The sequence below is a fragment of the Bison bison genome, unplaced genomic scaffold, assembly GCF_000754665.1.
Source record: "Bison bison bison isolate TAMUID 2011002044 unplaced genomic scaffold, Bison_UMD1.0 scf7180017864112, whole genome shotgun sequence".
NCBI classification, from domain to species: domain Eukaryota; kingdom Metazoa; phylum Chordata; class Mammalia; order Artiodactyla; family Bovidae; genus Bison; species Bison bison.
The window spans coordinates 283868-302524 of record NW_011494684.1 but is presented as its reverse complement, the minus strand read 5'-3'; the positions used below and the strand labels follow the sequence as shown (position 1 = coordinate 302524).

The 18657-nt window shown below is 47.4% G+C and overlaps 2 protein-coding genes across 2 annotated transcripts in view; both read right to left on the bottom strand.

Annotated features, from left to right (window-relative positions):
* APBB1 (amyloid beta (A4) precursor protein-binding, family B, member 1 (Fe65)) overlaps positions 1-342 on the bottom strand; it is a gene marked incomplete at its 3' end in the record, with an annotated part of 22867 nt that extends 22525 nt beyond the window's left edge. The window contains exon 1 of the mRNA XM_010839149.1: positions 167-342. The remainder of the gene's footprint in view (positions 1-166) is intronic.
* A 7993-nt stretch (positions 343-8335) lies between these two features.
* On the bottom strand, positions 8336-17909 carry HPX (hemopexin). The gene is made up of 10 exons (XM_010839138.1): positions 17792-17909; positions 17340-17410; positions 17176-17247; positions 16883-17004; positions 15116-15266; positions 14210-14422; positions 13840-13947; positions 9047-9177; positions 8804-8966; positions 8336-8683 (listed from the first exon to the last, which is right to left on the bottom strand). Exons 1-10 carry the CDS (start codon positions 17866-17868, stop codon positions 8412-8414), a joined length of 1380 nt encoding a protein of 459 aa, XP_010837440.1. The 5' UTR covers positions 17869-17909; the 3' UTR covers positions 8336-8411.
* Positions 17910-18657: the final 748 nt, after the last annotated feature.

Genomic DNA, 18657 nt, shown 5'->3' with positions numbered 1-18657 from the left:
CCTCCCTACGGCAGCCTGCGGCCTCTAGGAGCCCGGCGCCCCCAACCCCCTCGCCGGCCGCCATCCCTGCGCCCGGGTGGGTCCCCAGGTCCCAGAGGGCTGCCCCAGCATCCGCCGACCCCCGCCCAGCCCGGCACCGCCCTCCACCAGGGGACCCCGGACTCACCCTGCGCGCCCCGCAGGGCCCTGGCCCCGCACCGCCGCGGGGCGACGCTCAGCCGAGGTTGGAGCGGGAGCCGCGGTGGCGGTGCCCGGGCCGCGGCCGAGTGGGGAGGGGCTGGAGGAGGCCGCCTGCCCGGCTCTCGCGGCAACACTCCCTGACGTCCTGGTGGTAAGCGATGAGGACACAACGTTGGTGATAATAATAGCTCGTATTTATTGACCGCTTTCACGGTGCCAGGCTGTGTGTTAAACCCTTTGTACGCATTCGTGCTCACACCAGCCCTGTGAAGTCGCTGCTCTGATTATCCTCAGTTTGCAGACAAGATGCTGAGGTTCAGAAAGGTAAAGCGACTTGTGGGCGCTCATAGGTAAGTGGGGGAAACAAACTGGAACCCAGATGTTTCTTCACACCCTTCCCCTGCGGCTGGACATGAGACTGTGACACCAAGGCCTTGCAGACATGAGGAACGAATAGCTCCCTGGCAGAAATTCACAGGAGGGCAAGAAGAAGGGGAGAATGCAGGTGAAAAGTGTGAAGGAAGGAATGGTGGAGCTCAACACTGCAGACTCCCTGGATAGTGGGGTAGTCCCCACTGGTCAGGTCAGTGGCCCAGAGGCCATCAAAGCCAGTGAAAGGGAGTGTCACCATCCAGAAACCCTCCCCTGACTCATTCCTCCAAGGCAGAGGTTTAATTTATTGTACCTGCAAACTATTGAGCAACTTGACTAAAGATCGAGCACCCCTTTGGGGTGCCTAAAACTAAAAATGTTTAAATCTAAACTCATTGTCTCACCCCTTTTTTTTTTTTTTTTGCCTTTTAAGAAGTTTCACTGGGGTGAAAAAGAATTCTCTCCAGTACGTGTATCTGAGAACACACAAACACACATGACTGAATGCAGCCCCACTTCATCCATCCCAGTGAGTGGCATCGCCATCTACTGCTTGCCTAAGCCGGAAGTCTCAAGATCATATTTGACTACACTTTCACTTGACTTGAGGTGAATATATGTTTTAACGTTTTGTTATGGAGATTTTCAAATATATACACAGAAAGATAACAGAATAGTATAATGAACTCTCATATACCCATCATTCGACTTCAGAAATTATCAACTCCTAACCAAGAGTTTATTATGATTTGACAAACTTCTATTATATACCATGTACCAAGCCTCAGGCTAGGTCCTAGCGTCCTAAAGATGAATCAGATTTGACTGTCACCCAACTTGGAGGGTATAACATATGACTTTTGTCTTTGAAAGATGAGTAAGAGTTACTCAGAAGAAGAAAGATGTCCTCATTTATTTGATAATTCTCTCTCAACAAATAATTATAGTGTGGGAGGCACTGTCCTTGGTGCTAGGAACTTGTCAAGAGACAAGATTCAGTCCCTGCCCTCATGAAGCTTGAATAACAAAGGAAAGTGATACTAAATATATAATTAGAATTGTGATGAGTGTTTCTAAGGAAATCTATAGAATACTATGTGAGTGAACTAAATTTTACCTGGGGACATTTGGAAAGACTTTCACAAGGAAGTGGCACTTAGGTGAGGGGAAAGGGTGAGAAAGAAAGAGGTCATCCAGGAGAAGAGAAAATGATCCCAAGTCAAAGGAGAAGTACAAGAAGGCCAGGATGGGTGTGATAATGAAGAATGGCATAAGGTGAGCTGGAAAGGTAGACAGGTACCAAATCAAGGAGAACCATGTTGTTAGGCTTAGGATTTTGGACTTTAATTTAAAGACAATGGGAAATCATCAAAAGGTTTGGGGCACGGGAGGGACAAGTTCATTCACCTTTGCTTTTTTTCTTTTTTACATCTTTGTCATTGTTCAGTCACTCAGTTGTGTCCAATTTTCTGCAACCCGGTGGACTGCAGCACACCAGGCTTCCCTGTCCTTCACTATCTCCTGGAGTTTGCTCAGATTCATGTCCATTGAGTCGGTGATGCTGTCTAACCATCTCATCCTTTTGCTGCCTGCTTCTCCTTTTGCCTTCAATCTTTCCCAGCTTCAGGGTCTTTTCCAATGAGTCAGCTCTTCTCATCAGGTGGCAAAAGTATTGGAGCTTCAGCTTCAGTATCAATCCTCTTTTTTTAAGAGGTAAATTTTTTAAAAGATTTTTTTTGATGTGGACCATTTTTAAAGTCTTTATTAAATTTGTTACAATAGTGCTTCTGTTTTATGTGTGTGTGTGTATATATATATATATATATAAGCTGCGAGGCATGTGGGATCTTAGCTCCCCAACCAGGGATCAAACCTGCACCCCCTGCATTGGAAAGCAAAGATGTAACCACTGAACTGCTAGGGAAGTCCCACCCTTGCATTTTGGAAGATCACTTGTGGCTGCTAAGTAGAGAATAGATAGGAAGAGAGCAAAATTGGAGAATGAGGACCAGTTAGAAAGCAGTCCTAGGAGATGACTATAGTGGTGGGATTAGGGATGGAGAAGATTGCATAGCTTTAATAAATATTCAGGAGAAAGAATTCAACAATTAGTGATTAATTGATTGGCTAAGGTAGAATGAAGGAAAGGATGACTTCCAGATTTCTGCTTGAGCAAATGAAAAAAGAATCCAGGAATAGCACCCATTTACAGACAGCCCACCAGAATACTTGTCTTGCCAATCCCATTAAGCAGGATGGCTGTAATATCCAGGGATGTCTCTTCAGGTAATCAGAGATGATAATCACAGGTAGATGGTGAAGATGGGGAAAGGCATCTAATTAGTTAAGATGCAAACATACAGTTAAGTGTAGTTAAGATGTACATACAGGCCTCTCCTTTGGGATCTCCACCCTCACGCCTGGGGGTGTACTATCCTTTGTTTACTGAATAAAACTATGAGCTGTAACCAAGCTGTTAAAAAAAAAAAGATGTACATACAGTGCAGTTTGATCCACACACACTTTTCCTGAATCCCTGCTCTCCTAGTTCTGCAAAGCCTCCTGATTGGTGGGGTGTTAACCTGTACCCTTCATCTATCCTCTCTATGTTGTATCTCATCCACCTTCTGATGGTTTCCAGAACAACCAGTAGCTTATGAGCCATTTCAGATACTCTGTGTGGTTTTGACCAACGTGGGTCCCTCTGAGGCAGCACATTTTTCAAATTACTACCTTGGACTTACCAGGAAAAACTGATTAGAAGCAAATCCATCCAGAGTCATCTACCAGGAGTACTGACTTTATGCTGTTTGGTTTAATAGATCAGCCTGGTGAACATCTGTATCACCTAACCAAGTCACCTATAGGGAAGAATAGAGCTTGCAACCTTATTAGCAGCAAAGACACTTTTGGAGCAAAGATGACCTTTTCTACTACTATATGTAAATATTGCTTTGATATTGTAATTTTTCTTGTAGTTGATACAATAAACCCTCTTTCTTCAGATTGGTTGTTATCATTTGGAAAATCCATGAGTAAAATCTTCCTACATATTATATGCTGCTGCTGCTGCTAAGTCACTTTAGTCATGTCCGACTCTGCGACCACATAGACCTCAGCCCACCAGGCTCCCCCGTCCCTGGGATTCTCCAGGCAAGAACACTGGAGTGGGGTGCCATTGCCTTCTCCCATATTATATGCACTGGATCTCAAAAGTCAATTGCTAGTTCTAGCAAGGACTTCCTCAACACCATTCTTCGACAGGACTATTCTAGTGCATTCCTAGGAAGACCAAGTAGAGAATGAGAAAAGGACGTAGGACTGAACTCTGGGAATGCTAGCATTTGGTGAGCCAGCAGAGGAAAAGAAGGCCCAGAGGAAAGCGGAGAAGAAACAGAGAATAAGAGAAGATGGCACCCCACTCCAGTACTCTTGCTTGGAAAATCCCATGGATGGAGGAGCCTGGTGGGCTGCAGTCCATGGGGTCACTAAGAGTCTGACACGACTGAGTGACTTCACTTTCACTTTTCACTTTCATGCATTGGAGAAAGAAATGGCAACCCACTCCAGTGTTCTTGCCTGGAGAATCCCAGAGACGGGGGATCCTGATGGGCTGCCATCTATGGGGTCGCACAGAGTCGGACACGACTAAAGCGACTTGCAGCAGCAGCAGCAGGAGAGAGCTAATGTCATGGATGAAATCCAAGGGAGGAAAGATTTTCAAGGAGGAAGATGTGATCAACAGCATCAAATGCAGCAAAGATTTCCAACAGGTCAAGGTCAAAAAATGTATCCTTTGAATTTGGCAATATGGAGGTCATGGATCCCCCTATGATCTATACTAGCAGAAAATAGAGGCAGAAGCCACAATGCAATAGTACTTAAGCAAATGAAAATCAGGAAGTAGGATAAGTAAGTGCAGATCCCTCTTTAAGAAAGTTGGAAGAAAGAATAGACAGCTGAAAAGTGGTACAAAGTTGAAGATTCTGGTTTTATCTTTTTTTTTCCCCCTTAAAGATGACAGAGACTTGAATATGGTCTGTGTGCCTACATACATACTAAGTCGCTTCAGTTGTGTCTAACTCTTTGTGACCCCATGGACTGTAGCCTGCCAGGCTCCTCTGTCCATGGGATTCTCCAGGCAAGAATGCTGGAATGCGTTACCATGCCCTTTTCCAGAGGGTGTTGGAATTTAAGGAATTGCTTCACAGGTGGAGCAGTTGTGAATGAGGACTAGGGTCTGGTTTGGGTGACTGAAGTAGGGTCTTCAGCAAGTGAGGACACAGGTATTGCTCCCATCTACTAACAGATGGGAGCCATAAGGATACTGTGGCTCATTTGCTTGATGCCAAAGAAAAGAATTTAACCTGCATAGAAAGAGGAAGAAAATAGCATAGGCGTGTATGGGAGTCTTGCCAATGGTAAGCTGCTTCCCTTCCACTGGGACAGCTCCAGGGGTAGGAAGAAGTCCCTGGGGCAGAGCCCAATCTCTTCAATGGAGAGAAAGAGAGAAGCATATTAACCACGGAGTGTATAAAGAATACACAGAAGCTTATTGACCATGGAGTGTGCATTTGAGAGGGCACCATGGGAAGTTGGGGAAGAAGTGGCACAATGATGAGCAGGAAAAGGGTCCATGGAGTCGTTTGGCGGTGAAATTCTCACTCTGTCACCCTCTTATCAGAATGTCTTCTTTTTAATTAAGTAACTTATTTGGCTGCACCAGGTGTTCATTGGACTTAGTTGCATGCGAACTCTTAGTTGCAGCATGTGGGCTCTACCTCCCTGACCAGGGATCGAACTCAGCCCCCCTGCATTGGGAGTGTGGAGTCTCAGCCAGTGGACCATCAGGGAAATCCCCTAAATGATTTTTAATCTGCCTGCTTCTCTTCATCTCCATTGCACCAGTGTCTGGGCCTCCATGATTTATACCTGGATCACAGCACTGACCTCCTCAGTGCCCTTCTCACATCCACAGTGATCTCCTTTCACTCAGAATCCACTCTGCAACAGAGTCATCTTTCTAAAATGTAAATCTCATTGAGTGTGAGGACTCCTTGGTCTAAAATCCCTTAGTAGGTCTCCATTGCCCCAAAGATAGACAAAATCCAAGCTTCCTAGCCTGACGGGCAAGCCCCCCATGAGCTGAGAAGCCCCTGGCTCCTTCTCCAGCCTCACCTCCAACCAGCCTCTCACTCATCCCCTGTACTCAGCCCTGCTGAGTAGTTGTGGTTCCCACTCCTGGCTCTTCTTTGCTTGTGTTGCCTCTTCTGCCTGTTATGCACCAGGCATGGTAAAGCACTGCATATGTTCTACTCATGTTTTAAAATTCAGCTATAAAGGCTTTCCTAACTTGTTCCCCATACAGGTATTGCTGGTTCTGATTTCATTTTCATATATAGTCTTCCATCTTAATGTCTGTCTCACTCTATTGCATTTATCTGATGCCTTGTCTGCATTCCCCTCCAACCTCCCCCCATCCCAACTGTATAGAGTGGCAGACCTTGGGGCAGAAACTGTCCAACCCATCTTTTTTTCTACTGCCTGACACACTACCCTGAGCATAGGAGGTGCTAAGAGGGTGGATGGAAGAATCATGAGTTGACCTTTTCTGAAAGTTCCTTGGACACAAGCTTAGAGGCTTCCCTTCAACAGAGCAGATGGGAGAAGAGAAGAGAAGACTTAGTCCTCCTTCTCAGTAGAGAGGAGGAAGTTAGCCTCCAATACCACAGTTGCTGGATAACTGTTTAAAACACCTCTAGGCATCCTGACATGATGCAGTGTTGGCTCCAGATGTGGCACATGGACTGGATGAAACCCAGAACTAAGACTCTGGCCTTGTCTTCACCCCTCAGGCTGAAGGAGAAGAAGCCAACCCCATGAGGAGAACCATCCAGACATCTTCAAGGATGGAAGGGAAAACTCAAGACACTTCTGGAAGTGGATCCCACAGCCCTGGTGCCTGGCCCCTACCTCTGTTTCGAGTCCCAGCCAAACTCCAGTCCTGGATGGACCATGATCTAAGGGGCTGGGGTTCATCACCTGCTCCTCTTCCCAGCACATTGAGCCTGGGAAAGGAACCTGGGGCAGTTCTCCTGATCAACAAGGGCCTGGTACCTATTGGGAACCATGCTATGGCCTGGCCCCCCAGTGCCAGGTTTGTCTGTCTTCTCTTCTACTTAGACTCCAAAGCCCCCCAGAGGATGGGGCCACCAGGTCAGAAGGGACCATGGACCAGAGTGTGGTTGTCCTTCCAAGGATCCTCTGGAGTGAATCCAAGAGGTGGGTTTGAGTCCATACTCAACGTCATAGGAAAGTGTCTAGTATTGCTCCCATTTAAGGGAAGAGGTCACTGAGGCTAGCATATAGAAGCTCAGAGTGAGGGCTCCTTGCTAGAGTCTGAGGCTTTTTTTTTTTTTTTGAGCCTAAAACAAGTTTTCAACCTCAAGTGACTTGGAAAGGTAAGGAAGAAAAAGGTCTCACCTCAAGACCCAGTTGCCTATAGTCCAGGCCAATCCCCAATCAAATGGTTGTCAGTAAGTTTGGACCTTAAAGTCTTGGTCAGCTTATGACCAGAAAAGAACAAACCACCGTAACCTCCATCCAGATGACACTGCTGGCCTAGATGGTGCAAATATGCAGGGGACTGATGGGTAGCCAACAGGACGTCCACGAGGCTGTGTGACATTCTGCACATGTGTTTCATAGTGCCAGGCCCCAGAGTCAGTCCTTCTTCCATTTTCCCAGCTTCCTTCAGGCAGGTGAAACACTCATTTTTCATTCCGCTTGTTGTGCCTAACTCATAGCAACCAAGCCTCATCTGCTGTGATGCTGCCTGAACCCCCTGGACCTACAATTTGAGGACTGCCACAAGAAAGCTGAGCGCCAAAGAATTGATGCTTTTGAACTGTGGTGTTGGAGAAGACTCTTGAGAGTCCCTTGGACTGCAAGGAGATCCAACCAGTCCATTCTAAAGGAGATCAGCCCTGGGTGTTCTTTGGAAGGAATGATGCTAAAGCTGAAACTCCAGTACTTTGGCCACCTCATGAAAAGAGTTGACTCATTGGAAAAGACTCCGATGCTGGAAGGGATTGGGGGCTGGAGGAAAAGGGGACGACAGGATGAGATGGCTGGATGGCATCACCGGCTCGATGGACGTGAGTTTGAGTGAACTCTGGGAGATGGTGATGGACAGGGAGGCCTGGCATGCTGCGTAGGGTCTCAAAGAGTCAGACACGACTGAGCGACTGAACTGAACTGAACTGAACAGCCCTTCATGACAGCCCTGGGCCAGTACACTTGGTGCATGCGTAGCCACTTCTAGCCCTATTTCCCTATGTCCTGGGGCCAAGGTGTGGTCAGTTATTAGCAGGGCAGAGTCCCTGCTCTGCTTCTTACTTGCTGTGCCAACACAGGGGTTCCTTTCTCTACATTTTTCTCTGTTCCCCTCTTTTTTATAATATTGTTTTTCAATTGGAGGATAATTGCTTTACAATGTTGTGTTGATTTCTACCGTACAGCAATATAAATCAGTCATAATGAGATATATATGTATATATGTATATATATCCCCTCCCTCTGGAATCTCCCTCCCCTCTGTTTCCCTGTCTGGGATGATAGTCTGGAAGAACCCAGTTTATGACTGGGATTCAGGAATCACCTGTGAAGAAATGAGGTTTGTCCTTCAGCCCTCCCCTCCCTTATCTCCTGTAGCTTTAAGAGCCTCAAAAAGAGAGGTTACAAGCTTCTCAATTCAAAGAAGTGAGATTGTTCCACAACCAGGGCCCTTTGATTCAGGTGAAGAAGCACTCTGGCTTTATTGTGAGGAAACTGGGAGGAGGAGCTGAGCCAAACTCGCATCAGGAGTGCTGGTGGGGAGCGCAGCCCAGGAGGCTGTTCATCCTCTGGGCCTGGGGAAGGTCCTTGGTCTTGCTCAATTCCTCCACATCTTTGTAGCAGTACAGATTGGGGCCTTGGACGAGGTACAAGCCCAGACCATTGGCAGAACACGAGTGGGGGCCCAGAGACTTCTCTGTACACAGGGCCCCATCGACTTTCGTATGGGGCCAAGGAAGCTCTGTCCACGTGGCTTGAGCTCCTAAGTTCAGGTCCAGCCACCACAGCTTCTGGCCTGGGAAGAGACACCGGATGTAACATGGCTTCCACGTCACGGGGATCTGCACCTGGCCTTTCTCACACCCTGATGGAGAAACACAGAACCAACCACCCCTCAGCACCCGACACCCCTCACCTGCCATGATGTAGAGCTGAGAAGATCCAGGACAGGTAAAGGCTGCATCCACAGAATGAAGGCTGACCCCATCAGGGCTCCCAAATTCCTTCTCCAGCTGCTTTGGATAATCTTCTACGAGAGTGTAGCCTGCCCTTGTCAGGAAGATATATACCTGGGTACCCTGGAGGACAAAGGACATTCATCAGCACAAGCAGGGTATTCTCCCCAGTCTCCACCTCAGGCCTCTCTCCCATCACACACCTGGATGAGGTAGAGCTTTTTATCCCAGAGAAAGGCAGCATCCACTGTTGAGGGACCTTGGGGCCACAGATGCTCAATGAGCCAGCTGTGCCACCCGTCCCGGCTGCTGTCCAGACGCCAGTAGTGGTTCTCTGTGGGGTAGCAGAGGTAGCTCTAGTGCTGGTGGTAAAAGGCCAGGCCATGAAGAGGCAAGTGACAGATGCAGGGGTGAGTCCCGAGAGAGGGGAGAGAGTGTATCCAGAAGCCAAGAGGGAAGAGGCTAGGTGAGAAAGTAGAGCAAGTGTGTGGTTGGAAAAGTTAGGCATGGTGATCTGATTGGAACTGGAGGCAGTAGGGGCCTGATGGAAGGGCAAGCTTGGGGAAGAGTGGCCGGGTTGCTAGCTCAGGCCAATGTAATGAGGTTTGGTGTGGGCTCCTTATGCATCTCAGATGTCCGTGTGAGGAGGTGCTACAATGAGATGGTGGCCAGAAATTAAAAGGGAAGCAGGGTGTGTGACCATCCCACACTCACTAACTGTCCCTTCCCCCTGGCAACCATAAGTCCATTTTTTATGTCTGTGAGTCTCTTTCTGTTTTGTAAATAAGTTCATTTGCGTCATTTCTCTTTAGAAATGCTATATTTAAAATGGATAACCAACAAGGACCTACAACCTAAAACATTGCTATATTTAAAGTAGATAACCAACAAGGGCCTATTGTATAGCACATGGAACTCTGCTTAATGTTGTGTGGCAGCCTGGATGGGAGGGGAGGTTTGGGGGAGATGGATACATGTGTATGTATGGCTGAGTCCCTTCGCTGTTCACCTGAATCTATCACAACACTGTTAATCAAACCCCAATACAAAATTAAAAGTTCAAAAAAAAGAAAAGGGAAGACCACAGCAAGCTCCCACTGGGTGTTCTCTAATCTCATGAGATGGCCAGAGACAGAGGAAGTAGCCAGACCAGCCCCCTTATTTTCCTCTCCCCTTTTCATAACAACTTCCTAAAAAAATTGTCTAAACTTTTATTTACCTTTCCTTCCTCAATCCACTTCACTTATGTTCCTGTTTCCCTCTGCCATTGAAATTTCTCTCTTCAGGGTTAAGTATCCTCTAGCTTGTCAAATCTAATGTCTTCTTCTTACTCTACCTCTTAGCAGCATTTGACTGCTCACAGCTCCCTTCTTTAAATTTTTTTTTTTTTTTTAATTTTGGCTCCTGTTATTCCAGACTCTTCCAGTGTTCTTACATTTTTGATGTCTCTTCAGCCTGGTATCCCACATTAGAATCCCCCGGTTTGGGCCTCCACTCTATCTGCCCTCATTCTGTAGTGATTTTACCTAGTCCAGGGTTTTAAACCCCATCTGCATACTGAAGACTTTTGATCTGTTCTTTTCACTTCTGATGGACCTTTTCTTTGAGTGTCAGGCTCAAACTCAGCTGCCTACCTGACGTGTCCATTTGGGGCTACTAGATACCAATACTCTAATGTGTCCAAACTCATTTCTGCTCCCAGCAAACACACACACCTTCTACCCTAGTCTTTTCCAATCTTAATAAAAGGAACCATTTGTCACCTAGTTGCCCAGTTCCCCAAAGCTAAGTCATTCTTGAAACCACTCTTTTCCCTTCCCGACTCTGACCAATATCCAAGGCATTGGTTAATGCTATGGACTCGACTTCCAGAATACATCATGATGATTGCTCACCACCTCTGTGCTGTTATCCCAATCCAAGTTGTCATCACCTCTAATCCAGACAGCTGCGAGAACTCTTCGCCTGATTCCCTGCTTATACAATTATAGCTCTGTGACTTACATTCCATAAGAAATAAGGATGATCTTTTAAAAAATTAAGTCAGAACAGATCATGGCCCAACTCAAGATCCCCTCCTGGCTTCCTTTTACAGTTGAAAATCCTTACCAGGCCCATGATATAATCTTTTTTCTTTTTTGGTTGGTCCATGCACGGCTTGCAGGATCTTAGTTCTCCGACCAAGGACAGAACCCTGGGCCCTCAGCAGTGAACACATAAGAGTCCTAACCACTAGACCACCAGGGAATTCCCAGACCCATGTGATCTGGCTCCTTTCTCCCTCTTTTCAAGCCACTCATCTGCTCTTTCCCAACACTCGAGTCATACTGGCCTCCTTTCTTGACTCCTCAAAGTATTTGCTGTTCACCTTCCCTAAAATGCTTCTCCTCCATTGCCTTATGGGGCTAATTTCTCTTTATCACTGAAATCTCAGCTCAAAAGTCATCTCTTCAGGATTTCTCTGGTGGTCTGGTGGCTAAGACTCCATGCTTCCTATGCAGGAACCCGGGTTTAATCGACCCCTGGTCAGGGAACAAGATCTTACATGCCACAACTAAGGCTGGCGCAGACAAATAAATGCTGCTAAGTCACTTCAGTCGTGTCCGACTCTGCAATCCCATAGACGGCAGCCCACTAGGCTCCTCTGTCCCTGGGATTCTCCAGGCAAGAATACTGGAGTGGGTTGCCATTTCCTTCTCCAATGCATGAAAGTGAAAAGTGAAAATGAAGTCTCTCAGTCGTCCCCGACTCTTAGCGACACCAAGGACTGCAGCCTACCATGCTCCTCTGTCCATGGGATTTTCCAGGCAAGAGTACTGGGGTGGGGTGCCATTGCCTTCTCTGAGACAAATAAATAATAAATAGAATAAATATTTTTTAAAAATCATCTCCCAGAGAAGGGGCCCATCATTCTCTTCACTTCTATCCAATTATTCTGTCCTATTTCCTTCACAGCTTTTTGACACTTAACATTTTTTATTTTATATTTTAAAATATCAACAACTCACAAATCCATTTATACTAGCTTCAAATGGTATTTGGGAATAAGAAATATTCTAATGTTCCCAGGACATTTCACAGCTATTAACACTGCCTGAAAGTATTCTCTTTTATTTTCTCTTTATCATCTCTCTCTCCAGCAGGTTCTGTGAGGGTAATTGTCTTGCCTGCCATGTTGATCACTGTATCCCAGTGCCTAGAACAATGCCCAGTGCCTATCAGGTGCTTGATAAATAGTCAGTGTTCCCCATGCAGCCACAAGCTCTCTTTATGTGTATTAACCAGGCAAGACTCAGTGACCACATGTCCACCTTTCTCTCCTGATGAAACTACCCTGCTCATGGCTCCTATTTTGAGAATCAGAGCTATGCTGCTCTTTGGGCAGAGGAAATAAGTGCTGAGCCCCCAGTCCATCAATAGCCAATGCAGAGACCAACCAGCAGCCACTTTAATGTGGTCTGGAATAAAACTATGGGGCTGGGCCAGTCCCATTCTCTCTCTGGAAAGCCAATAGGGAAAAGAGCAACCGAGGCAGTTATCGGTTGTATCTGAGGCTAAAAGATCATAACTAGAGAGAAAATTGAGAGGACATAATGGTCCATGTGTGAACCAAAGTTGGGAAAGCAGAAAGAATAGATTAGAAACCGTGAGCTAGAGACAAGAGGTTTATCAATAAAGGAGAGGGGAGAACTGGCCCTTTGCTGAACAGCTGGGTCATACTGGTGTTTTTGCCAACATAGTGAGTTCCCACCTTGGCTGGGTATTTTTAACATAATGGTGTTCTCTCAACAGCTGTGGAACATCTCTAATACTCTTGACTTAGGATTTCAGCTGCATTCTGTTTATGCGCACATGGCCTTGAGATTCCACGATCTCACCATGGGTGAGTGTTCTCTGTCTATCTCTGTGTGTTCCCTGTAGCCCTAGTTTCTTAGTGTTTCTATCTCCATGTCTTTCTATCGATCTCTATCTCTATTTCCATAGCTATCTCACTTTGTGTGTGTGTTCTCCCAGTGGTGCCTTGCTCTCACCATAGCTGCGTATTCTCCTGAGACGTATGTGTTCTTACTCTGGCAGGTATTCTCAGTACAGGTCTACTTGTTCACTATAGGTGTGTGTTTCATCACGGATGTATGTTCTCATTACAGCATGGGGATATGCTGCTATGTTCTATATCCCCCTTGATATGGGGATATGCTCTGCTTGTGGCTGTGTATTTTTCATTATAGCTTGGTAGTCACATCTGATCGGATTTGTTCAGGGGTTAGGAGTAAGGAAGGATTTTTCACTCTGCTGTATTCTAAACCACTGTTTCACACCTGTATCCTGTCATACATATGTCTTAGGTTGAGTGTAATGGGATAGGTCACTCTCTTAGAGCTGTCCTCAAGTATGGATCAAGACTTATCCTTAGGTACTATTAGATGGCTTTTACTAATTAATGGCACAGGTCTGGGGAGAGGGGTCTCCCCTAGTCACTCAGGGGAGAAATCTTATCAGGCTAGTGAAGCTATTGCCTAAAGATCTAAGGAACTGAACACTTCTTGGCTGATGCTCAGCAACGGGAACATCTTATTTGCAGGTAACGCTGGGCCCAGAGGCTGGACATAGGAACCAGGCACCTGGAAAAAGATGGAGCTCCTGGGGATAAGCTTGAGGTAGAGCGGTGTAGAGAGGGTCAGAGACATGCAGGAGCAAAGGGAGTATGAGGAGTCATAGGTTCAGGGGGTTCAGAGAAGATACAAACCTTGCATGGATAGTACTGAGAGGCAGATAGGTGGAAGAAGTTAGAGGCCTGGACAATGAGATAGGTTCCTCAGATATGCATCTGAGGAAATGAGAGGTGAAAAGGAGCATGCCAGGGTGAAAGGATGGGAGCCTTTCATAAGGGGCACAGTGATGAAAATGGAGGAAATATCTCAGAGATGAGAGGCACACATGAAAGAGTAGGGAGGTATGGAGGACAGAGATGGGGGGATTGGAGGGCATCTCTTACCACTGAAAGCGTAGGTGGCACCATGGTTGTCAGAAAGCAATGCAGACAAGACTAGATGTGAGCTACAGCGCTTATCCATATGCTGGGTTGCATTCCTATGTGCATGGCCTTGGGGGAGAAATAAGCAAGGGAGAACACACAAAGGCAAGAAGTCAGAATGAGGTCTGAGGTGGAAGAAACCGCTGGGGGTATTGGGGGTGCAGGTCTTCCCCATATGAAGACAGTTGGGAAGAGCCGGAATGGAAGTGGGGCTGGGGCAAGGGCCAAGGTATCATTCCATAGGTGAGGGTAGGAGCTGGGGTGTATGGCGTTTGCAGACTCAGGAAAGGTGGACATGTCTCCAGAGGTCCCAGGGCTGGGGCTTTCTCACCTCTGTTAGGGCAGGACATAAAGTAATCTCGGACATCCCGAGGATAAGTGGAATTCACTTCTCCCGTGACGGGGTCGAAGCGCAGGAATTTGTTACCCCGGAAGCAGTAGTAGCGGTTGAGCCATCGTATGGCTGAGGAGCAGTTCCCAACGGCCTGCCAGGGACGTTCCTTTATGGTTGTTGTAGAGAAGTCCCAGAACCACGTGCGGTTGCCTTTGTCCAATCAACCAACAAGCATTCGGTGAGGCCAGACTGTGCCCTCCCTTGTGCTTGCACTGGGCCCCAGGATGGACCAGATGTGGCCCCCATCACACGGAGCTCACAGCCCAGCAGTGCAAGTTCCCAGTTGAGGAAAGTAGTCATATGACAAAATTCAGCAGCAAAGTACACATGATCAGTTCAGCAAGGGCAGTGGGAAGAGTCTGGGGAAACTTCCCAGAGAAGGTGATACTTAAACTAAAAACTGAAGGAGTTACAAAGCAGTCAAGAGTGGGAGATGGAAGCATGAAGCAAACTGGGTGTCTAGGGAATAGCAGAGAGTTTGGGGGGCTTCATATTCAAGGGAAGGATTGAGAGATTAAACACTGGAGGGTCAATAGGCTGGAGGGACTTGGAGAACCTTGTCTGTAAGGTCATGAAGAACTTTGTGAGACTAAAGAACATAGGTTTGTCCTAAGGGTCATGGAGGACACGAAGGGCTTTTAGCAGAATTATATCCAGTTAACTTCCCCAGAATGACTTCCTCTTACTTCCCCTACTTAAACTGTGTAGACCTTAATTAGCTTCTCTATTTCTCTTTCTTGGGAAACCATATCATGGTTCTACCAGCACCACCCTCCCTATCTCTACCTCCCTCACCACCATCCCACCGCTACTCCACGCTCTCTTATTCCAGCCTGCACTGACCTTGGAAGAAGAAGACACCCTCATGAGAGCATTCTCCGCGGTGACATTCCACAGCTGCATCCAGTGGGAATGGGATTCCAGGAAACTTCTCTTGGAGCAACTTTGGATATTCCTCCCCCTTCTCAGGAGGATATACCCAGAATTTGTCCCCCTACACACAAAAGCATGCTATTTTTAATATGCATGCCAGACACTGCCATTCTGCTCACACAACACCTTTGATCTATCACACTTAACATAATATTCTTCTGCAGTCCCCCATACTCTCAATCCATCTGTGGACAACAATGTGCTGACCCCTTGCACAAATATACACCTTCAATTTGTGCAAATCCAATCACTGTTACTACACACACACATCTGACTATGTGCAACTAGCACGCCCATGGTACAATTATCTGCAACACCATTGGTTTTGGCAGGCACATCCATAGTCATCCTGCGATCATCCATCCATTCAAACATTCATTTGTTCATTTATTCACTCAAGAAACAGTTGCTGAATGACTACCATATGCCAGGTATTGTGAGAAGCACTGGTCATAAAGGGGTGACAAGACTCTATCTCTGCCTTCAAGGACTTCATTTTTTTTTTCATTGTACAAAAACAGAAAGTGAGCCCCTAGTGTGTCCTAGCCATGTGAGCCCCAAGGTGGAGGCATGTGAAGTGCATTGGGAATAAAGGAGAGGTGCCTAAGTCAACCTAGAGAATTCCTAGAAGGCTGCACAGAGGAGGGAACATTTGGGCCAGGTGTTCAAAACTGAGCAGGAATTTTCCAGGTAGACAAGTGTGGAAAGGGCATTACTAGCAGAGGGAGTAGCATGTACACCGTATACTCATGTGGCTGGCATACAGTGAATGTGGCTGGGGAAGAGATCAACCTGAAAAGATAAGCAAGGGCCAGGTCTCATGACCCGTGTGCCCCTGGCTTACAGAGTGCAGCACGTAGTGGTGCCATTTGCTGAAATAGGGGACTTGGGAGGAGAGGGATTTGTACAGAAGATACTGTGTTCCGTTTGGGAGGTGCTGTATTTGAGGTGTCTACAGAACATCTAAATTGAAGATGTCAGCCAGGAAATTGCAAAGAAATGTCTGGAGCTCTGGGGAAAGAGCCATATCTGGTGTCCACAACATGGAGAGTCTCAGAGCTGTGGCAGTAGTTGAGATCACCCAGGGAGGGTGAATGGAAAGGCTGGGAAGGATCCCCATGGAACATTCAGGGAGTGGCCCAGGATGAGAAGCTGAGAAGAGCAAGAAAAAAAGGCAGGAGGGAAAACAAACCCAGCAGTGAGGGCCACCCAGCCATGCGGCATCTTTGTGTGAGTCAGGAGAAGGTGCCCAGAAGGACCAGACACAAGCTGGGCCAGGACATGGGACCTGATGGGCACAGTGGGCTGGATTTCATCCTCCACTCACCCCTCGGCCAGGTACCGCTGTGCGGCGAACAACCTGGCAACCATAGGAAGAAGACCAGATGCGGGGTCATGGAAGCCAAGGAGGAATTTCTAGGAAGGAAAGGATGGTCAACAGCTTGAGGAGTAGCAGAGAGGTGTGGAGGCAGATTAGGACTGAAGAAGAGCCACTGGATGTGGCGCCTGTCAGGTCCGCATGCATACACACACACACCCCCCTAGCCTGACCTTGCTCAGGAAAGGAAGGCCCAGGAGGAGGAAACCTGGAACCTGTTGGCAAGGGCCACCTAGGGGAGGGTTTCTCATGTTGACTCCAGCATTTCTGGCCTGGCCCTGACCTGGGTCCAGTCGTACCTTGATCAGAAGGACACTGTTACGATCATAGCGGAATGCAGCATCCACGGGACTGGGGGCATCCTTCCACCTCTCTGAGATCAACTGCCGGGCCCAGGCATGACCCTTCCACACAAACTCCCCTGCAAAACACACAGTCACTGAAGGACCCAGAGCAAACTTTTGGCCTACTGAGATAGTTACAAAGAAGCCATGGGTGATGCTCTTAAATAATTCCTAAGACCACCAGGATACATCCTGGTGAAGGCGACCAAGTCTGAGGTCCCAAATGCCCCAATCCCAGCCCCTCCTACCTTTTAAAAACAGCATGTTCCCATGCTCATCCAGGGTGGTAGCATCAAAGCCCCAGCCATCCGAGCAGCGTTCTGGGGAGGAGGCAGGGAGGCAGCAGGTGAAAGATCAGTAAGAGGATACAATGCAGAAGCAGAGAGACAGACACAGAGAGTCAGGGCCTCACCCGTCACGTCTGGATCCGGCTTGGCCACATTCCCACCTTCAACTCCGTGCCCAAGCTCAGGAGCTCTAGCCCTAGAGAGAAGACACAGAGCTGTCTGGCTCCACAGCAGCTAACCCCTCTCCCTTAGCTCCTGACCCTAAACTTGAAGAAGTGAAGTAAAGTCGCTCAGTTGCGTCTGACTCTTTGCAACCCCATGGACTGTAGCCTACCAGGCTCCTCTGTCCATGGGATTTTCCAGGCAAGGCTACTGGAGTGGGTTGCCATTTCCTTCTCCACAGGATCTTTCCAACCCAGGGATCAAACCCAGGTCTTCTGCATTTTAGGCAGATGCTTTACTGTCTGAGCCACCAGGGAAGTCCCAAGACCCCAGACTTACTCCAGACCTAAAAGCTGGCCCTATCCCACTCTAATCCCAACCCCGGTCCTCCTTCTCCAGCCTCAACTTTACTCACAGAGGGTGGGCTTTAGCCAAAGACCAGCACAAGCCCAACAGCCACAGTGCAACTGGCACTCTCAATGCCCGAGCCATGGTGAGCTGGAGAGGCCCCAGGACAGCGCTGGGCACCTGGCTGAACCCCCTATATAGAGAAGGCAACAGCACTACCCCCACTCCAAGCCTGCTGGGAACAAGATCTCTCAGGACTATGCCAATATTGGCTGATTACATCAGTGCAAATAAGGTCAGGGTCTGAACAGAAATCTGAATCCAAGACTAACTCTTCCCGGCAGGAGGCCCCATCCCCCTTCAGTGACTTTTTTTAAAACTTTTTATTTTATATTGGAGTATAGCCAATTAACAACGTTTGATAGTTTCAGGTGGACAGCAAAGCACTTTGGTGACTTTTGAGCGGTGACTGGCCCAGGCCATTGATGTTCAACATGACTCTTCACCTTGTTGATGCGTCTGGGTACCCATAAAGGGTAAGAAGGGGTTAGATTGATTGAGGACCACCTGACTGTGGTTGGACTTGCCTGAACAACGCAGGAGGAGAGAAGAGGAAAGTAACATTTTTGTGAACTGTGCCAAGCCCAGCTCTGAGACTCTTAAAAACACTAACACTTACATATACTTAATAACCACACACACATACAAACAAACTTAGAACTACTCAGAGAAGTTTCTTCCAAGCTCCATCAGGGACCTGTTGGGGGCATTCCCAAGTCTCTTTATCTTTGCCCTTGACAGGTCAATAATATTTCACCATTGCTGAAAGTCCAAGTTCCGCCCTTGCCCCCACCCCCACAGGCTTTGCAAAAATCACCTGGGATGGAAGGGCTGGAGGAGGTGTCTCTTTCAGAGAGACCTACTAGTAATCAG

Excerpts from the sequence above, each read along its gene's own strand:
- HPX (XM_010839138.1), bottom strand. The coding sequence starts at position 17,868 with ATGGCTCGGGCATTGAGAGTGCCAGTTGCACTGTGGCTGTTGGGCTTG. Across the intron at positions 17,248-17,339 it reads GCCGGATCCAGACGTGACGG|AACGCTGCTCGGATGGCTGG; the intron begins GTGAGGCCCTGA and ends CCTCCTCCCCAG. Across the intron at positions 8,684-8,803 it reads TCAGCTCTACATCATGGCAG|GCCAGAAGCTGTGGTGGCTG; the intron begins GTGAGGGGTGTC and ends GTCTCTTCCCAG.